Here is a 20316-nt window from a genome sequence, read left to right as displayed (position 1 = left end):
CACAGAAGCAGCTGTTTTTTTACATTTTGTTTTACCTCTTAAAAACCACCCATGGATGCTGGGCAGAGGGCGGGGTGGGCTTCTGGGAGCCTGGAGGCAGTGCTGAGAAGGGGAGTGGGTGACAGCTCCTCCTTCCCCCTGCCTGGGCTTGGCCTGGCCTTCCCCCACCCTCAGCCCAGAGCCAGTTTCTAGGCAACAGGATGGATGCAGGGATGGTTCGGAGGGGAGAGAGCTATAAATAGGGAAGGGAGAAAACAAAAATAAAGTTCCAGAGAAAGCTGTGGAGCCACATTACTAGGGGTGGGGGTGGGGAGACCGGGAGGGAGACAGGCAAACGGGAGGAACACCAGCCCTTCATTGGGGGAAGAGGGCAATTTTCAGACAAGCCAGCCAGCAAAGGCCCTCCGAGTGTGGACATGGGTGTGGAGCAGGGCTGGGGTGGGGTCTCTGGTGCACAGCTGAGCAGGAGGGGGTGATGAGAAATCATGTCTGGTTGGAGAACTAGGGAAAGATCAGAGGAGGAAAGGATTTCAACAGGCAGAGCAGGGGCAGCTGTCCAGTTGGAAGAGCACAGACAGAGGAAGGGAAGGTATGGGTGGGTCAGGTGAGGTGGGGCTGGCCCCACACCTGCCATGTGGCACAGACACGGACAGGTGGGCCCTTCCTCTGCCACAGTGCTGGTCTCCCCAGAGCTTCCTGTGCTAACAACCTCCTTTTCATTCAGGTTTCAGCTCCAACCTTACCTCCTCAGATGCCTGACCTGACCACCGCAATTTAATACCCTCCACCACCCTCTCCTTGTCATAATTCCATCACATCACTCCATTTTATGTTTGCCATAAAACTCCAGGTTCTCTTGTTCCAAGTATTTGTTGACCTATGTATGAGAGGTGAGCTCTGTCAGGCCAGCAACCTGCAGGGTGGTTCCCCGCAGCCCCTCACTTGTGAGAACAGTGCAGGCATTGTTGGAGGGCTAAATGATTGCACACAACACACTCTGGAGACATCCTTGCTCAACACTCCCCTCCTTGCTTGCAGTCCCCACCAAATTGCACGAATGTCTGTGATTTCTGCTCTGTGGCTGCCTTCCACGTTTCTCTCTCAGAGCAAGTTCATATTGGAAAATTCTAAAGGAGGTGAGCTTCAGACTCAGACTTGGGGCTGAATGTGACCTAGGGCAGGTAATTTTGCCCCTCTGGCCTCCATTCTCTCATCCACGAATTGGGGCTTTAGAATCACAAGGAATCCTTGAGGATGGTTTCAAGTAAAATTAATTGAGTCAAGTGTTGGATGCTGGGGACATACTGGGCACTTGAGAATGGCTCTGTCCCTTCATAAGGGAGGAACCTATGAGCTGTATCTTCTCACACGTGTGCCCAATCAGGACTGCTATGGGACACAGGGCTGGCATCTTCCACTAAGGCGTCTGGGCCTGGAATGCATTCAAAGTGACCCTGGCAGATGAGAACGTTGGTCTCTGAGCCAAAAACCAGGTGTGTCGCTTGGCACCCAGGAAGGAGGAACAAACCTCCCCACAAGCCAGATGGTGAACCTGGTTTTGGCGTCTAAAAATGGAGATCGGGTGCTGGTAGTGGGAGGGGAAGTGGCAAACTCAAATTCTTTACCAGTCAGGTAGTTCATAAAAATGAGTGAAGTGGATGAGACGAACATGATAGGGAGGGAAAGCGACTGTCGCTAACCGGAGTCAAATGAGAGAAAATTAAACCTTGTGTTAGCACATTAAACATCTCCATAGGCCAAATTTAACAGGAGGGCCACGACTTTGCAAACCTCGAGATTGTAAATAGTGTCTTAATTCAGTCAAAAGGGTTCTGAGATTCTGGCATCTGCACGTTAATTAAGAGAATCTGGGCCCACCGGTTTGTTCTCCCTACACACACGTCTGCCAGCTGCCTCCTACTTCCAGAAACTGGTCGCACACTGCAAGCCAAGGTGACCCGAGTGCCCGGTCTCCCGCAGCGTTCAAGGCCTACGGGGCCTGGCACCATCTCTCGCCCCCAGCGACTCCGACTCGGGGAAGGACGAAGCGCTAACACCTGGGGGTTGATTAAATAGAGCCAGCTCTTTCCAGCCTTGGGGCTCAAGGCCGAGGCAGCGCTAAAGTCGGAAAGGAGGTCGCACCCGGAGAACAGCGGATGACGTCTTGCGCAGACTAGATGGGGGCCTCTGCGGCAAAACAAAGCGAGGTTCCCGCGAGGGCGGGGGCGGGGGCGGGCCTCTATGGGAGCCGGGTTAGAGAGCCGGGGCGGCAGGGGCGGCCCTAGCGCGGCAGGGCGGGGGCGGGGCCTGTCACCGGCGGGGGCGGAGCTTCGGCGCGTGGGGCGCCTCGACGCGGAGCAGGACGGCTTCGTCCCCGTGCCGGAGGCGGGGCCCTGCGGCGTCCCCGCCCCCTCCTTCCCCACACCTAGGCGGTGTCGGGGGCCCTCTAGTGCCGAACCTTATGTGCTCGGGGCTCCTGGCCGGCTGGCCAGGTTTCCGCGGACCCTCGCCCACCTCAGCCCCGCAAACCTTCTGACGCCTTTCCGGGAGGGGTGGAGCCCGGGTTGCCCGAGCTCTGCCTCCTTCTGAGGCCACTGCCCATTCCCTCCCTCCCGGATTGGTCTTTCCGATGGTCAGGTGTGCGCAGCGGTGTGCGCCTGTAAACGTTCTGCCTGCGCGTCGCAGGGTCTTTCAGGGCCCCCGCTGCCGGTTTCCGAGGGCTCCTCCGCGGCGCGCGTGGAACTGAGAGCGCGCGTGTCTGCACGTGCCGGTCGGCCTGCGTGCATGCGTGTCTGCACGTGCGCGCCTGCCAGGGGGCGTACACTGGGCTGGCGCATAAGGACCGGTGTACGCGCACACGTGGCTGCGCGTGCGTTGTCATCCGAGCCCCTGGTCTGCGGGAGGTGGGAGCCCGTCCACCCTGCAATGCGGCGCCGGGCTTCCGTTGCCCTCGCACCCCCAGCGGACGCCTTGTGGTCCAGCAGGTGGCGCCGGAGGCCACCGTCACGCCTCCTAGCCAACAGCAATTCCCAGCCCGGGGGTAGACCCTCTCCCCCCAAGTCATTCCGGGGTGGTGGCGATGGGGATAGGAGCTGGGGAAACTGAGGCCGGAGGTGGTCAGTCTTGTACCTGGGCTGAGGGTGCCAGGCCCCAAAAAGCCGAGCAGTCTGGGACCCGGAAGCCCGTCGTCAGCCCCCCTTCCCCCCCTCCCCCGCCCCTCCCCCTCCCAACCCTGCCTTGCCTGGCGGCGGCAGGTACAGACAGATTGGCTTTATTCGTGGACACGCGGAGCGGGGAGGCGCCCGGGCCCTCCCACCCAGGACACGCTCACACGGGGGGTGGGGGACTCTCCATGCCACAATCACGACACACGACGCCCGCGTTCGGACTGGGCAGGCTGAGGGAGGGGACATGGCACAGCCTGGCTCCTGGCTTTGGCTAAAAAAAAAAAGATTCTTGGGGTCGTTGTGAGAGTGGGGTGGGAGGCTCTGGGGCTATCCGGGGGGCCCTCTGAGCCTCTTTTGGGATTGTGTTGGGTGGGGAGCCGTCGCTTTCTGTCTTCGTTTAAAAATACGTAGAACATGCTACATCCGCGCAGACGTTGGACGGGATGGGGTGGGGAGGGGGCAACATAGGTGGGGCGAGGCCACCAGCCACGGCCGTAGCCCCGGCCCTGTCCACGCCCCAGGGTTGGACGCGGGAGGGTAGGACAGACAGATGGACAGACACCAACACAGGCTCCAAGGGGGCGCCTCGGAGCAAAGGAAGATCTCGCGTTTGAGGGGGAAGGGGTAGAAGGACAACCCTGGCTCTGGGGGCCTGGGCAGGGGACAGGGAGGGGATTGTGCTGCTGGTGGGGGGCCGTCGTGGACCCTTACGCCTCTGGCTCATACTCCTGATACTCCTCCTGCATCAGAGGGATGGGGTGGAGTGGAGAAGAGCAAAAGAGGAAGGGGTTGGAGACCCAAGTGGCCAGATTCTGGCCCTGAGACTCCTCCCCCTCAAGGAGGAACAGTGCATGCCCCTCTCCCTGGGCAGGGGAGGAACCTGGAAGGTGGGGACAGCTGGGACTTTCCTGGGCAGGGTTGCCTGGGGCCCAGTGCTAGGCCCCATCTGTCCTCCCTCTCTGCTGCCACCTCCTAGGGCCTGGGGTTCTAGAAAATGGGGGTGCCAAGTTCCCTGGCCCAACCCTATCTTACGGGGGACCTCCCACCCCAGCTGGGGATGGTGGCAATCTTCTGGATGCCCAAAGCCCGACCCAGCCCTGCCACCCCTCACCTGGGGTGGTTCCTCATAACTTTCCCCTTCTGGCTCCATCAGGGGCTCGATCAGCGGCTCCTCAGCAGCTTCCTGGGCCACTTCCTCTGGCTGCCGGCAGAGAAGGGACAGGGCCATGAGGGCAGCTGAGGATGCTCCCCAAATTCCTACCCTGGGAAGCTTTAAGTTGATTGGAGGAAGGCTAGGCTTTGTTGGCAGTACAACCAGAATGTTTAATTAAATTGTTTATTTGGAGTGCCTTGGAAGTGGAATGAAGGTATGAGGGGTGAAATCCCCCTAGATCACCATGAAGCTGGGGGTGGCAAGGGGAAGCTGAACTCTCCACATCCCTCTCCTCAGCACCTGGTAGCCTCCTGTACTTCCATCATGTGGACTGGATGGGATAGGGAAATAGTACACTAAATCCCTGATTTATCCCTCCCTGCCTTGTGTCAGGCTCTGCTGGGCATCAGGACCCCAGAGATAACCCTGGAGGCTCCTCTGGGCTGCAGGGAGACGGAAGCTCTGAGACAAGGCTGGGCAGGAGCTCTGAGCTATTCCCCTGCCACCTTCCACCCATCCCTCCCCCAGGGTCCTATGTGGCCTGGTTTCTTCAGCTGTTGCTATTTTAAGATAAGCTGGAAGCAACAGCTCATGGTGTTGCTTGGATGTGTGAGCTAAGACTCTCCCCTCCCCACTGCATCTGCTGCCCAGACGGGTGCAGGCCAGCAGGCACACAAGTAGGGAGGCTGTCAGACACATGGCCAGACACCTGCAGGTAAGCACACGTATGTGCCCAAACACGAGACTGAGCTAGCTGCATAGGGCATGCACAATAACCATGCATGGCTGCACATGGCCATGTGTGGGCTGGCACACTCCTGGACCCTTGAGGGGGATCTGTAGGTAGAGGGGCATACCACCTTCCCATTTTCCACATATAACCACTGTTCCTCTCTGCTGGGCAGAGATAAGAATCTTGGGAGCCTGGGGGGCTAGCCCCAAGAAGGCCTGCCTGCCTGACCACCTCTGTGGTCTCGTTGCCTTACCCCCATCCAGGCAGCTTCAGTTCCTGCACATTAGCAGTGTAGGTGGGCATGGTGAGCACAGGAGTGTACAGCCCCTGACCTGGCTCATTTCCCCTGGTGCACAGATGGGCACACCAAGGCCTAGGAGGTGGGGAAATGTTAGTTTGCCCAAAGCCACCCAGGATTCAAAATTCCAGCTTGAGCACATTGTTTGGAAATGACCCGAATGTCCAACAACAGTAGAACAGAGGTGTGCACTATGGCTCATCACAGGATGGATGCCCCACAGCGAGAGAGGAGAATGGTGGCGCCTCCCAAGCACTTGAATGCTACACGGTTGAGTGAAAGCATCTGGGGACAGAAGAGTGTGTACGTGGTAATAACAATATCTATGGAGTTAAATAATACCTAGCTCATCCATGGAGACAGAAGTCAAGAAGCCATGACCCTTGGTTGGGGAGGCAGAGCCAGGACAAAGGTGAGGTAAAGAAGGCATCCACTCTCAGGGCCAATCAAACGAGACGCCAGAGTGAGAGTCCCCCTCATTTTGTGCCCCAGACACCTCACTCATCTTACCCTAGTCTTGGCCCCGGGGGTTAGGGACTGGACAGAGGTCTATAGCAGACTAAGGTGCTTGTGTTCTGTGTCTTGACATGAGTGCTGGTTATGTGGGGGGTTCGCTCTGAAAATTTCATCCAGATGTGTGCTTTCTGGACGTATGTTGTACTTTAATAAAAAGTTTACTTAAAAAACATCACAGTCTGCCACTAGCTGCTTGCCACCAGGTCAGTCACTTCATCTCTGAACTCAGCTGCCTCAGATGGGAAACGTGATGGTGCAGTCTGCTCTGTAGGAAGAGAGGGCCCCATAATCATGCACGTGAGCAGGCTGAGGGTGAGGACACTCAGAAATGTGCACCCTGCCCTTGCGTGGGTTCCCCATGGCTGGTAGCTCCAAAGGGCTGCTGTTCAAATAGTGAATCCATGATCTTGAACTCCCTTGAGAGGTGTCAGGAGAGCTGGTAGGAAGAAGGAGGCCTGAGAGAAATGGTTCTGTGCAAAGGCCCCTTGAGGCTGACAGCTGAGGCTCAGAGGCTCAGATCTGCCTTTCACTGCACCTCAGATCCCAGCTCGGGGCCTGGCCCTGTGGTGGTTCCCAGCAACTCTGCTGACATATACCTGAGCTTATCCTCCCAGACACCTTCTTAGAGAGGCAGGCAAGTCACTTTACCTCTCTGGGCCTCAGTTCCTTCATCTATAAAATGGACAGGTGGTAGTACCTTCTTCTCAGAGACATTGTAAATATTCAGTGAGTTACTCCATGTAACGTGTCTAGAACACTGCCTGCCCATACAAGAGCTCAATGAATGAGAGCAATCCCTGGAACAGTGATAATAAATGGGAAGTCACACAGCTGGTAAAATGCATATCCAGGCCTTGAGCCAGAACTTCTGAGCCGAGTCTCGGACTTCTCACAGGGGAAAGGATCAGTTGTGTAAAATGCCTGCAGTGAAGGATGGTGTGGGGTCTCCTCCACAGCCCAGTGGATACATTCATGCAGAATGTACATAATCTCCCAAACCAAAAGTTAAAGGAGCCAGGACAAATCTGTGTCTGCCCCACAGAGGCAGTCTGTACTTGTATGTGGACAGACACCCAGCACCTCACAGGAGGAATGTCTGGCAGACTAGAGGCCCACAGAGTGCACCGTCATGGTGCTACACTTCCATGCACACCTGTGGTCACATGAGCCCCTGGGGGCAGACATGGATCACTCATAGGATCACAGGGCCATCATCGCTCACTAAGCACTCAGAGTATGCAAGCCAGGCCCTTTGCATCAGTGGTTCTCAAAGTGTGGTCCTTGGACCTGTAGCATCAGCATCACTTGGGTACCTGTGTGAAAAGCAGACTCTCAGGTCCCATCTCAAACCTACTTAGAAATTCTAGGGATGCAGCCAACCATCTGTATTTTAATCTGACCTCCTGATGATTCTGATGCACTTGTAAATTTTGAGAACCTCTGATCTATATATTATATCTAATCTGCTTAAGAGCCCTATTGTGTTCATTTTCAGTCATATAGGCAAAGAAGCAGGCTCAGAGATGTGAGAGAATCTGCCCAAGATCACATAGTCAGGATCTAGTGGAGTTGGCATTCAAATCCAACTCTGTGGCACTTCAGAGTTCACAGCTCTTATGATGTAGTGTGTCCTAATGAAGGTGTCTGCCTTCATGCACATGTGGGTAGCTACCACCACTCCCCTGGGGGAACGTGCCTGTACAAATATGTGATGCACAACTCACCCTTCCCCCATGGCCCACACTTGCTCATGCCTGCCTCAGGGCTTTTACCTATGCCATCCTACTGCTTGAAATACAATTCTCACATGACTTGTCTCATCCCTTGGGTGTCAGTTCAAATGTCACCTCATCAGAGAAGCCCTCCCAACTATAGTAGTCCCCTTACCCACTCACTCTCTATCATATCACCTTTATCTTTTCTTCATAGCATTTATCCCCTGTCTGAAACCATCTCATGTATTGGCTGACTTTTTACTATCTTCTCCCACTACAGTGTCAGCTCCATGAACCTAGGAACTTATTCACTGTGGCAACTCCTAGAATAATTCCTCTCTAGTATGGATACTTACTGAATGACAAGAAATCAGTGACAAGCAGATGTGGCCCCAAGTGGTGCAGGTCACACTCACAAGCGGGATACATGTATACAGCCAGACCTGGGTCACAGTGACAGGGAGCACCACACTCATACATACCGTGCAAATTCATTCTGAGCTGAGTCTAACAGAGCATTGCAGAACATGAGGCAAAGTGTGCCTCAGGCTGGTTGGGGCGGGGAGGGGGAGAGAGCCTTTATGGGTAGTGCATTTATGGGTGTGCCTGGCACGTGTGTATGTGCATATGTGCATGTGTGTATGTCAAGAGGATAGCTCACCTTCAGATCAGCAGGGAATTCCTCCTTCTTCACCAAGCCTGTGGCTGCCGCAATGTTCCCAGCCCCAGAGAACACAGCTCCTCCCAGATGGGACGCCTGCTCCTTGGTTTTTTCAGCCACTGGAGCAGGGAGAGGATTGGGGAAGGGGGTGGGGGGCTAAGGTGAAGCAGACAGATGCATCTTCTCTCCCTCGTGGTGTCCCAGGGCTTGCCTCTCTCACAGAGCATACTCTCAGGAATCCACCCCCACCGCCCACACTCCAGATCCCAGACAGATCTCCAGCCCGGGGTGAGGGAAGGGGGCTGTGCCCAGCTGGGCTGGTACCTGAGGCCACTCCTTGTACCACCCCCTCTCGAGTCTTGCTTCCTGCAGGGACAAAAAGGAGCACACATAAGGACTCTGAGTTGAGGGAACAGACTCTGGGAGCACTGTGGCTACAGAGCCTCCAGAGGGACTCAGCTGGCAGTGGGCATCCTGGCCCCATCACTGCCTCCTTGGGTCCCCAAATCCCACAGGTGCCCCTCTCATCACTGCATGGAGCCCTCCACACCTGCTTCCTAAGGACTTTGAGTTCTTCCCCACTGTCTGCCCCTCCTCCACCTGAAATGATACCCACACCCTCTGGGATGTTGCCTGGGAGCCAGCAAATGCAAAGCACATTTCCTTGAACTCTCAGCCCAGGGTGAGCAGGTGAGGGTGGCAGTGAGGGTGGAGCTGGGGCGAGGGGTATATATTTGGAAAGGTTCCTCTGGTGCCCTGACTGCCCACATCCCACCTATGGACACTCACACCCAGCAGCACCCCCACTCCATTTCTTCTAAAGACTCTTCTAACTGGGGTGTGAATTCTCCCCTTGTGGCCAAAGTGAGGAGTGTCTCAGGTTTATGACGGGGTCTGAGGGTGGCAGACACTCATGGCACTGGCTAGGTCTTCTCAGAAGGGTAGCTGCTGGGGAGGCAAGATGGCCTGATCTGAGGGGAGGGGCAGGAGCCCTCAGGGTAGTGGGGAGTCTCCTATCTTGAGGATGTGGCAATGCACAACAGTTGTAGACCCCAAAATGGGTAAATGGGTGTCTGCACGGGCTGAGGCTGGTGGAAGAAGAGGACAGCATGGGAAGGCAGGACTCTCCAGGCTATGGCCAGCCAAATTGAGATGGTGGGGTAGGCTGCATGGCACTCCACCATTCCTCCCACTAACATTTGTTGGCACCTGCTCTGTGCTGGGTCTTGGGCCAACGGCTCACTGTCAGATGGGGGTAAGAGAAGAGCATATTTGGTGCCCTGGACCTCAAGTAGTGGGGAGAGGACTTCCAGCCTCCAAGGGGACATGATGGGGGAGGGGCACTCCTGGGCCTTGACAGATGAGGGGTAGGTGGATATGCAGAAAGGAGACTGGGGAGGGCACAGGAAGCCATGCAGACAGGGCACCTTTCTGGGCCTGCACAGAGCACATCAGAGCTGCCTGTGCCTGGAGAGATGGAAACATGGACCGAGGAGAACCATGAATGGCACTGAGTTACAGGCTACAGAAAGCTGAGGCTTTAATGCTTAGGAACTGGGGCCCGTTGGTGGTTTCTGGGTAGGAAGAGGAGCAGGAGGTACCAGGCTAAAGGGAAGGGGTTGCTTTGAGTCCGTCAGCAGGGAGACTGTGTCAGGGTGCCAGGAATACACAGGAGTGAAAGGGCTGGGTCGGGGGAGGCAGGAGGGAGGCCAGAGTTGGGGTGTGGCAGGTGTGGGCTCAAGCCTCTGCCTTGTCCCCATCACCTAGGCCCTAGTTCCAGCCACCCTCGTCTGCTGGCTATTCAACGGCCTCCCTGCATATGGCCTTTCTCCAGAGGCCTGTGGAACCTTCCTATACTGAGGTCAGATCATATCAGTCCCTAGCCTACGATCTCTCATGGCAATTGTAACGATCCTTTGCCCTGGCCAGCAAGCACCCCCCCCCCCCCTTCAAGAGCTGGCCCTTGCCCAGTTTTCTGATCTCATCCATCACCACAGCTTCCTGCCCTCTGCTCTCCAGCTCTATCTCCTTCAGCCTTTTTCTGCTTCCTCCAACTCCTTTCCTCCACCCAGTTCCTTATTCTTTGGGGTTCGGTTCCAATGCCACCTTCTTTGATTACCCTACTGCAGTGGTCCCCATCCCAGTCACTGGATGTCAGATTCCACTATTGGAATGATCTGTATCACAATCAGGAGATTCAGCACCTACTAGCACATAGTAAGAAGTCAATAAATATTTTTCAAGTTACCACAATCCTAAATCTGCCACAACTCTGGGGCAAGTTAATCAGCCCTCTTCCACCCACAGAAAGGATAATCCTGCCTACTCCACACCAGTAAACCCTGAATCACCACCATATAAATTCAGTAATTGTCAGTTTGGGGCTTTGCATCCCCTGATGTGAATGGCCCTGCAGGATCCCTCTCCTTTCACACTTAGGGTGAGAGATTTTAATCACTGGGCCTTTCTCTTCACACAGCTGGAAGCTGCAAGGAGGAGGGACCCAGAGGAGGGACAAAAATAGGCATCCAGAGGCAGGAAGACCCTAAAAGCAGCTCTGTCTGACGTGGCCGTGGCCGTGGCCATAGCCATAGCCGTAGCAGGAAAGGGGCAAAGGGGCAGCCCCGATAACATAGGAGGAAGGACCTCCCAGGACAGGGGTTCTGGAGTCCATAAAGCTTGGCTCCAGTTCCAGCTTCAGATCTCAGCAGCTGTGTGACCTTGAGCACTGTAGTTAAACCTCTGGGAGCCCCACTTTTCTTGGTCTGTGGAATGGGCAGGGCATATGAAGTGAGGTAACGGACGTTAGGGCATTTCCCAGGGTACTTGGTAAAGAGTAAGGGCTCAACACCAGGTAACTAGTAATCACATGAAGAATAGGAAGAAGAAGGCTATCTGCTTTGACCAATGCATGGGTCCTGGCTTTTCATCTGAACCCCACTCTCACCAACTCCCCCCCCCTCCACTGACCCAGGCTTCCTTCAGCTGGCTGTGACCCCTGCTGACCTCGCCCCATCTGCTGACTCATATTCTCCGGCCCGGATGCCTCCCCCGCCAACTCCCTCCCTCCAAAGACCCTGGCCCCACTCCCTCGAAGGACACCCGAACCCTGCTGAGCCTTGCCCCTTGCCCACCGACATAGAGGACGCCCTCCTTGGTCTTCTCCGCGGCCTCGGTGACCCCCTGTTTGGTTTTCTCCGCGGCGGCCACGACGCCCTCCTTGGCCATGGACAGGCCCTTCATGAACACGTCCATCCTGGCGGCCTGCGGAGGGCGAACACACGGGCACCGCTGCGCTGGCCCCGCACCCTGACCCCAGTCCTTCCCCCGGGGACGCCGGTGCCCCCTCGCCTCCCTCCTGAGGCCCGAGCGCCCTTCAGGGCTGGGAGATCCCTCCGGTCTTACCCCCTCCCCAGCGGGAGGCCACAGGGCCGCAGCGAGTCCCAGCGTCCTTGAAACCCGGGGACGCGGGAGGAGCCACTGCCTCGGTCACCCCCGGCCCTGCAACCTGCAGCCCCGCGGAACCCGGGTGCTGGGCTCGGCGCGAAGCCCTGGGACCTGCCCGTACACACACGGCAGGGTCACAAGACTACACACAAACATTCCCCACCGACACGCTCACGTGCACATACAGGACACGCAGACGTTCAAACGCGCACGGACACCCGGACACACACGAACATAGGGGCGCGGGCGCACGTCCACGCGGCCACCCGGGCAGTTGCAGACACAGAGCGGCAGTCGCCCGAACACCCCAGGGCACACGCTGACGCGCACCTGCCGGAGCCCTCTCTCCGTCTCCGCTCCCAGCCTCTCCCCCATCCCGCCCAGTCCCCTCTCCCTCCGCAGCCCCTTCTCCAACCCCGGCGTCCGGGGCGCGGCGCCTCACCTGGGAGCTGGGCCCGGGCTGGGGCTGGGGCTGGGGCTGGGGCTGGGGCAGCGGCTGGCTGCGGCTGCGGCGGGCGGACGCAGGAGCTCGGCTAGGCCGGGCTGCGGTGGGCTCGGCTCGGGATGGATGGGGAAGCGCCGCCTCGCAGGCGTGCAGGTCGGTCGGCAGCAGGCGGGGCGCGGGCCCTGAGCCGGGGCGCAGCGGAGGTGCCCGGGCCTTCGGTGCGTCGCCAGCCACGGATCGCGCCTTGCGCCCTGCTCGCTCGCACGCTCGGGCTCGGGTTCCCGCTCGGGCGCTGCGGCAGCTCTGAGCTCAGCGCCCCCTCTGGCGGCCGCGCCGCCCCCTCAGCCTGACTGACAGGGGGCGGGGAGGATGACATCTCCGCTGATCCCGCTAGCCTCCCAGGCCCGCCCCCGACGCGCCACTGGGGGACCCCTGGGCATCAGACTCGCGTTCTGCTCCCAAAAGCCTAATCGGGGGAGGGGGGGCAACGCGTAGTGCCAAGAGTAGGGAGGAAATATTGCCGGCAGTTGGCTTTGGGGTTCAAATGGGTTTGAATCTCAGCTATGCTTTTTATTAACTGCGGGGCCTTCCTTTCTGAATGCTAGTTTCTTTTTCTGTAAAATAATGGATGATTCGCTCAACGAGTGTTGATTGAGCATATAGACAGGTGCCAGGCAGGTTTGATTCTGGAGACAGTGGAAAAGGAAAAAAAAAGTCCCTGCCCTTGGGGAGTTTACAATGATGTTTGTGTGTGCACAGAAATGTGACATAGGACCGAAAACAAAAGTATCAACACTAAAACCTAACGAGGTTGTTTCAGCTTGTGCGGAGTGTTATGAACATAATGGAATGGTGATGTAACAGAACGACTAGAGGAGGGTACTTGAGAGAGTCCCCAGAGAAGGCTTGTGTGAGGAGGCCAGTGGGAGCAGAGACCCCAGAGAGGCACCCAGGCCAATAGGGGCAAGATCCATAGAGAGGGACCTGAAAGTGCAAAGGCCCTGAAATAGGATTGCGTTTAGGAACAGATGAAAGGAAGTGCAACTGGAGAGCCAGGGGTGAGTGAGAAGGATGTGGACAAGACTGCTTTTGTGTGTGTGGTTATGGTGGGGATTGTCAAATTGCCATAGAATGCCAGGAACACATAAGCCCTCAGTTGAAGCGATGACAGAATTATGCCCCAAAAGCTATGGGATTCCAGAGGAAGGTGACTTTGGCAGCTTAGGGGAGTCAGGGAAGTCTACACAGAGGAAGTGACATCTGCACTGCGTCTCATGGAAGAAGTAAGCTTTTACCTGGCACATAGTCAGAAAGGTTACTTTAGGCTGTGGGTATAGCATGGGCAAAGGCACTGTGGCTGGAAATGCAGGATGTGTAAGTGACAGGTGATGAGGGAAGGAGGCAGCCAGACTGTTTTGAGGGCCTGGGGAAAAAGTGTTCATAGGCCACTGGTAGAGCTGCAAATTGGTGCATGCGTTTTGGAAAGCAGTCTGCCAGTGTTTACCAAAAACATAAATGCATGCACCTTTTGAGCCAACAGTTCCCCTTCCAGGAATTCATTCCTTGGATCTACTCACACAAATTGACAATAATGTAAATGTCCATCTGTAGGGGACTGGCTAGTTAGTCGTGGTGCATCCACCCAGTGAAATGCTATGCTGCTGTTAGAAAGGATGAGCAGGACCTGTGTGTACTGACATGGAGGTAAATCAAGAAATGGTGTGAAGTAAGGGGGGAAGTGCTGAACTGTAATGTGTGGAATTAGTCAGTTTTGATACATAGACATAGTCATATACAGACCCCTTATACACAAATAAATACATACTTACACTTAGATGTACAAAGATCACACCAGCAAGGACCTCCAAAGCACTGTTCACAGTAGTTGCCCCTGGGAACTATCCCCTTCTTTTTTTAAAAAAAAATTTATTTATTAATGAGAGACAGAGAGCACAGCAGAGACACAGGCAGAGGGAGAAGCAGGCTCCATGCAGGGAGCCTGACATGGGACTTGATCCCAGGTCTCCAGGATCAGGCCCTAGGCTGAAGGTGGTGCTAAACCACTGAGCCACTTGGGCTGCCTGGAACTATCCCCTTCTTATGTTTAAGGGATCTTCCACATTCTGAGGCAGGGCCCACCTCCCACTGTTTTCCTAGCCTTCCTAGCTCAGACATGTGGCCTCAGTCCCAGACACCCCAGTCCCAGACTTGGAACCCGAAGAAGCAGATAAGGAGGGCAGTCAGCTCTTGTGAGGACAGGCGGTGTTGGTGGTAGCAGCTCCTACCAGAGATCATAGGTAGCAGAGACCCTACTTCTGGGAGCACCCAGCACCAACAGGGAGGGGTGCATCATCCATATCCAGCTCTATAACACTGTGGGAGTTTTCTAGGGTCTGCTTGGTGGTGTGACTTGAAGCATTATTCCAGGATGCATTGTCTTCAAGGGGGACTCTCTGTCTTTCCTGGAAAGTTTCTGAGCTGCCAGTATTAGATAACAAGATCCTTATCTGCTTAAATTAGCCAGAAGCAATTTTTGTGACTTTTGACAAAGAGCTCCAGAATGTCAAAACAGGTGATGAAGAATCAAGCGGGAGGGAGAGGAGGAAGAGAGAAAGACCACACAAAGGATGTCTGTACTTTCTACTGTAGGAACTAGGAAGTCACTGGATTTTAAGCAGCAGAGACCTAAATGAGATTGGCACTTTGTGGGGCCACATGGAGGTGGGTTGGGGGTATGGGACACAGCCAGATGATGAGAAAGCTGGGGCAGAATTCATAGGAGGGATGATGGAGCCCGAGCCAGGAAGCTGCAGTGAGGCTGGAACAGGGCTGGAGGGACAGTTGGATGTTGTTTAGGAGGTAACTTAATAGGTGTTGGGGAAAAGAGGCGGGGATGAGTTGGGGAATCCCAGGTTTCTGGCTTGGACAGCAAGTGAGAGATGCTGTTGCAAAATTAAACAGGCATTGAGGAGATGGGGCAGCTTCTGAGATGGGGGTGGGGGGGAAGGAGAGCTTATTTGGGACTTGATTGGGGCTGATTGTGTGATGCCTGATAGACAAACTACAGGAGGGTCCAACAGATAGGACATCTGAGCCTGGAGCTCAGGAGGTCACCTGGGGCTGGCTTCAGGTATAGATTTGGGCCATGGTGTACTTGGAAATCTTTAATATGTGGCTTTCTAAGCAGGCAAATACCTTGCTTTGTAGAGGTTGCCCACATCCGTGGTGTGAATTCTCTCTCCGTGGTTGATTTCATTGTCAATGAGATGTCACAGAGCAGAAAACTGGAAAGATATGGGCCTTTTACAGTATTTCCACCATACAGATGAAATAGGTAAGAACAATCTTAAGAGTCTGGATAATAGTAAAATAATTAGAAAGTTATATTTTGAGTATTTATTACCAGTTTTAAACATAATTTACAGGGATCCCTGGGTGGCTCAGTGGTTTAGCGCCTGCCTTCAGCCCAGGGTGTGATCCTGGAGTCCCGGGATCGAGTCCCGCATTGGGCTCTCTGCCTGGAGCCTGCCTCTCAGTCTGCCTTTCTCTCTCTCTCTCTCTCTCTCTCTCTCTCTGTGTGTGTGTGTGTGTCTCATGTATAAATAAATAATATCTTTAAAAAAAAACATAATCTACATGGGGCTTCTGGGTGGCTCAGTCAGTTAAACATCTGCCTTCAGCTCAGGTCATGATCTCAGGGTCCTAGGATTGACCCTGCTTCGGGCTCCTGCTTCTCCCTCTCCCTCTGCCTGCTGCTCTTCCTGCTTGTGCTCTCTCATTCTCTCTCTCTGTGTCAAATAAATACAGTTTTTAAAAACATAATTTATATAACCATAAGTTTATATAACTTAATTTTTAAAAAGATTTTATTTATTTATTCATGAGAGGCAGAGACACAGGCAGAGGGAGAAGCAAGTTCCTTGCAGGGAGCCTGATGTGGGACTCGAACCCCGGGAATCTGGGATCACGCCCTGAGCCAAAGGCAGGTGCTCAACTGCTGAGCCACTCAGGTGTCCTGATATAACTTAATTTTTAATAATGACTTTAACACCTGGCTCGCAAACTCCTGAAACTTTAATAATAGCTCTCATGAGCTGGTCTAAGGCAGCCTGGTACACCACTGGATTGGAGTTATTAGCTTGGAGGTGGTGGCTGGAGTCATGGGGAGGGTGCTATTGCCCAGGAGAACATGGAGAGTGACAAGGAGAGGGTCCAGAACAGAATCTTGAGGCACTGCAACCTTCATGTGTAGCCAGGGGCAGAGAACCTGGCTAAAAGACTGAAAAGGAGCAGCACAGGGAAGAGGAGAAGCTGGAAACAGTGGTAGCAGGGAAGCCAAGAGGATTTGAGGACAGCTGGCTAAATGTACAGAGGAGCCAAAGTGATGAGGATGAGTCCTTGGATTCACAGCAAGTGGGCCATCAGGGACATTAACAGTAGCACAGGGGCTATGGGAGCCCAGGAGGGAAGGGGCACCTATAGAAAGCCTCCAGGAGAAAGTGACATGCGGGCTGGTTAATGAGAAGGACCTTAACAAGAGATGGTGAGTGTTCTCGGCAGAGGATTCAGCAGCTGGAAAAATTCAGAATACAAAAGGAGCAGAAAACAGGTTACATTCTGGACCAGGCAGAAAGTTCATTTGGTTGCTAAATACAGAAGCTTAAGCAAAGCAGGTTTTTATTCTTTCACTTAAAGAAGACCAGTGGTGGGCAGGCCATAGTTGGTTTGATGACTCCACATTCATCAAGAACCTAGACTCCTACCTTCTTGCTCTACCATGCTTAGTATATGAATTCTACCTTGAAGGTGATCTCATGGTCCAAGATGGCTGCTGCAGCTCCAGCCATCATATCTATGCAGAAAGCAAGAGGAGAGGAAGTGGAGTAAAAGAGTACTTGCTGGTTGTCTGTCTCTTTCACAAGGAGTTTTCAGAAGCTAATGACTTCTGCATGTCTCTTGGCTATGCCTAGCTGTAGGGAGGCTGGAACAGTGTGGATATCTAGCTGGGCATATGACTTCCCAGAATCAAAGTATGAGAGGGGGACAATGGTTACTGAGTGGGCCACTAGCATCTCTGTTGCTGTTTCTTTTTTTTTTTAATTTTTAAAGATTTATTTATTTATGATAGACATAGAGAGAGAGAGAGAGAGGCAGAGACACGGGAGGAGGGAGAAGCAGGCTCCATGCAGGGAGCTCGACGTGGGACTCGATTCCGGGACTGTAGGATTGCGCCCTGGGCCAAAGGCAGGTGCTAAACCACTGAGCCATCCAGGGATCCCTCTGTTGCTGTTTCTTTTTACACCCAACTTTCTTATTTTTTTTTTAAATTTTTTTTATTTATTTATGATAGTCACAGAGAGAGAGAGAGAGGCAGAGACACAGGCAGAGGGAGAAGCAGGCTCCATGCACCGGGAGCCTGACGTGGGATTCGATCCCGGGTCTCCAGGATCGCGCCCTGGGCCAAAGACAGGCGCCAAACCGCTGCGCCACCCAGGGATCCCCCAACTTTCTTATTTTGAAAAACTTCAAACCCAGAGAAAAGTTGCAAGCATACTAGAGGGAATAAAATATTCAGAAAAGTTGCAATATTAATATAACGAATACCCCAGTATTCTTCATCTATATTCACCAGGTGTTAACATCTGCTACATTTTTCTTTGTTTCCCTCTTTACATACTGTTTCCAGAAGAAGGCAGCATGGTTACTGGGACACCACTCACCAGCGCAATGGATTTTTACCCTGTGTCACACTGCTGTCCACCTCTTCCCTGTCTCCCCTTTAGGGTGTAGGATGGCAGAGCCCAGGCCCCTGGACCTCTTTCTGGCCAGACCCTAATCCTGTGAGTGCTCAGGGACCTCTCCTCATTTCTATTTTCTCTTCCCCAGGAAAATGGGCCTCTCCATTCAACTCCTTCCTTTCCTCTTCCTAAGAATATACTAAGGAGAACGGTTATTGTAGCTGAGGGGAGGGAAGGATGGGAGAATGTGGGGAGGGGCCAATCCCCACTGGAGCAGCTGGAGCAGCTGGAGCAGTTGGAGCAGAAGGCATTCTTTTAAGAGGATCATGAGGATCCTGGTGATCCTAGCCCTGCCTGGGTTTTGCAAAAATCCAGATGGGTCTTTTTAACTCTGTGTGTGGTGCCTGACATTGTGATGAAACATTTATCAATATTCCTGCTGTCCAGAGGCCTCAGGGTAGTGAGGAAGATGGGCAGGCAGGGTGGGACCTGAAAAGAGGGAGGAATGAATGCTAAATGTTATTTGCACACTTACTATGTCCCAGGCATGGCATCCATTATATCATTAATCCCTGAAATCAATCCTTTAAAACAGGCATTTTCTTTTCTTTCTTTTTTTTAAGATTTTTTATTTTATTTATTCATAGAGACACACACGGAGAGAGAGGCAGAGACACAGGCAGAGGGAGAAGCAGGCTCCATGCAGGGAGCCTGACGTGGGACTTGATCCTGGGTGTCCAGGATCATGCCCTGGGCTGCAGACGACACTAAACCGCTGCGCCACAGGGGCTGCCCTTCTTTTTTTTTTTTTTTTTAAAGATTTTATTTACTTATTCATGAGAGACACAGAGAGACAGATAGTGAGTGAGAGAGAGAGAGAGAGAGAGAGAGGCAGAGACATAGGCAGAGGGAGAGGCAGGCTCCATGCAGGGAACCGGATATGGGACTCCATCCCAGGACCCCAGGATCACACCCTGGGCCGAAGGCAGATGCTCAACAAGGCATCCCTAAAACAGGCATTTTCAATCTTCCTCATACAGATGAGGGAGCCAGCCCCAAAGAGGGGAAATCATATCAGGCCGCTGGCATCTATTCTTCTCAATCAGTATCTCCTGAGTGCCCACTGCATGCCAGAGACTATTCTGGTAGCAGAGATTCAGCAGAGAACAAGATCAATGAAGTCCTTGCTCTTCTAAAACTTAAATTCTAGTAGGAAGCCACAGACAGCCAAAGAACTAGTGACTGAGTAGGATGTCTTAGATTGTGTTGCTTCTGTCCGAATCAGTGATGTCCATTTTGCTAAATCTAAAGGTCAGCTCTCCCTCCTCACTCTGCTGTCTGAGACCTTGCGAAGAGCCAGGCCCTGCTTTATGTACACAGCTGTGAACGAAAGAGGCCTCCGTTCTTGTGTTCTGGTAGAGAAAGGAAGAGAAGTAAAATAAATAAGTAAAATATATGGTGTGTCCGGAGGTGCTATGCTGGGAGGGGAAGTGAAGAAGAGAAAGGGTATAGAAAGTGCTGGAGTAGAGCTGAGGGCTTGAACAGTTTACATACAGTGGGCAGGGAAGGTCTCACTTGAGTTAGGAATCAAAGGCAGAACCTGTGTAAGGTCCTGAAGCAGGCAAGTGTGGTCTATTTTTTACTACAATATAGCTGCCACAAAATGTTAACTCATTTCAGATGTACAACATAGTGATTTGACAACTCTATAAGTTATGTTATGGAGAGTGGTCTACTTTATTTTTTAAAGATTTTATTTATTTATTCATGAGAGACACACACAGAGAAGGCAGAGACATAGGCAGAGAGAGAAGCAGGCTCCCTGTGGGGATCCCGATTCAGGACTCTATCCCAGGACCCCGGGATCATGACCTGAGCTGAAGGCAGATGCTTAACCACTGAGCCACCCAGGTGCTGGAGCATGGTCTACTTTAGATAAGATGGTCAGGGAGGCCCTCTTTGAGAAGGCAACATTTAAGCCCAGCCCTGAAGGACGAGAAGAAGTCAGTCATGCAGACAGTTGGAGGGGAAACGGCAAGGACAAAGGCCTTGAGGCAGGAGCCAATCTGGCCTGTTGGAGGATCAGTGTACTTGGGGCACTGTAAGGCTGGATCATGCAGAAACCTACAGGCCTGGAATTTGGGTCACATTCTGGATGTCCTGGAGGGTTTTAAACAGAGGAGTTAAGTGATCAGATTAATGTTTTAAATGAGTCCTCTGAGGCACATGGAGAATGTTCTGTAAGGAGGCAGAAAGAAGCAAGGAGAATGCTAGGAAGAGACTTGGGCAGTGGCCCAGGCCAGAGACGGCAGGGCTTGCCTGGAGTGGGGGCACTGGGGAGTAAAAGGAATGGGCAGATTCAAGATTTTTTAGGAACAATACAGTAGGATTAGGGCTCTGGAGCCTACAATGGAGAAGTCCTCCACAGATAGACTTGAGATGA

At 53.4% G+C, this 20316-nt stretch overlaps 1 protein-coding gene across 2 annotated transcripts; it reads right to left on the bottom strand.

The window, feature by feature from the left end:
- Positions 1-3255: 3255 nt before the first annotated feature.
- On the bottom strand, positions 3256-12427 carry SNCB (synuclein beta). Of its 2 annotated transcripts, none has more exons than XM_038534689.1 (6): positions 12133-12427; positions 11378-11507; positions 8568-8609; positions 8244-8362; positions 4279-4368; positions 3256-3907 (listed from the first exon to the last, which is right to left on the bottom strand). In XM_038534689.1, exons 2-6 carry the CDS (start codon positions 11496-11498, stop codon positions 3875-3877), a joined length of 405 nt encoding a protein of 134 aa, XP_038390617.1. In that variant the 5' UTR covers positions 11499-11507; positions 12133-12427; the 3' UTR covers positions 3256-3874. The 2 variants fall into 2 exon arrangements, with proteins under 2 accessions (XP_038390617.1, XP_038390618.1); XM_038534690.1 differs by lacking the exon at positions 12133-12427 and adding an exon at positions 11649-11790.
- Between the last annotated feature and the right edge of the window lie 7889 nt (positions 12428-20316).

Source organism: Canis lupus, chromosome 4 (assembly GCF_011100685.1).
Source record: "Canis lupus familiaris isolate Mischka breed German Shepherd chromosome 4, alternate assembly UU_Cfam_GSD_1.0, whole genome shotgun sequence".
In the NCBI taxonomy this organism is placed as follows: domain Eukaryota; kingdom Metazoa; phylum Chordata; class Mammalia; order Carnivora; family Canidae; genus Canis; species Canis lupus.
This window is presented reverse-complemented; position numbering and strand designations above follow the sequence as displayed.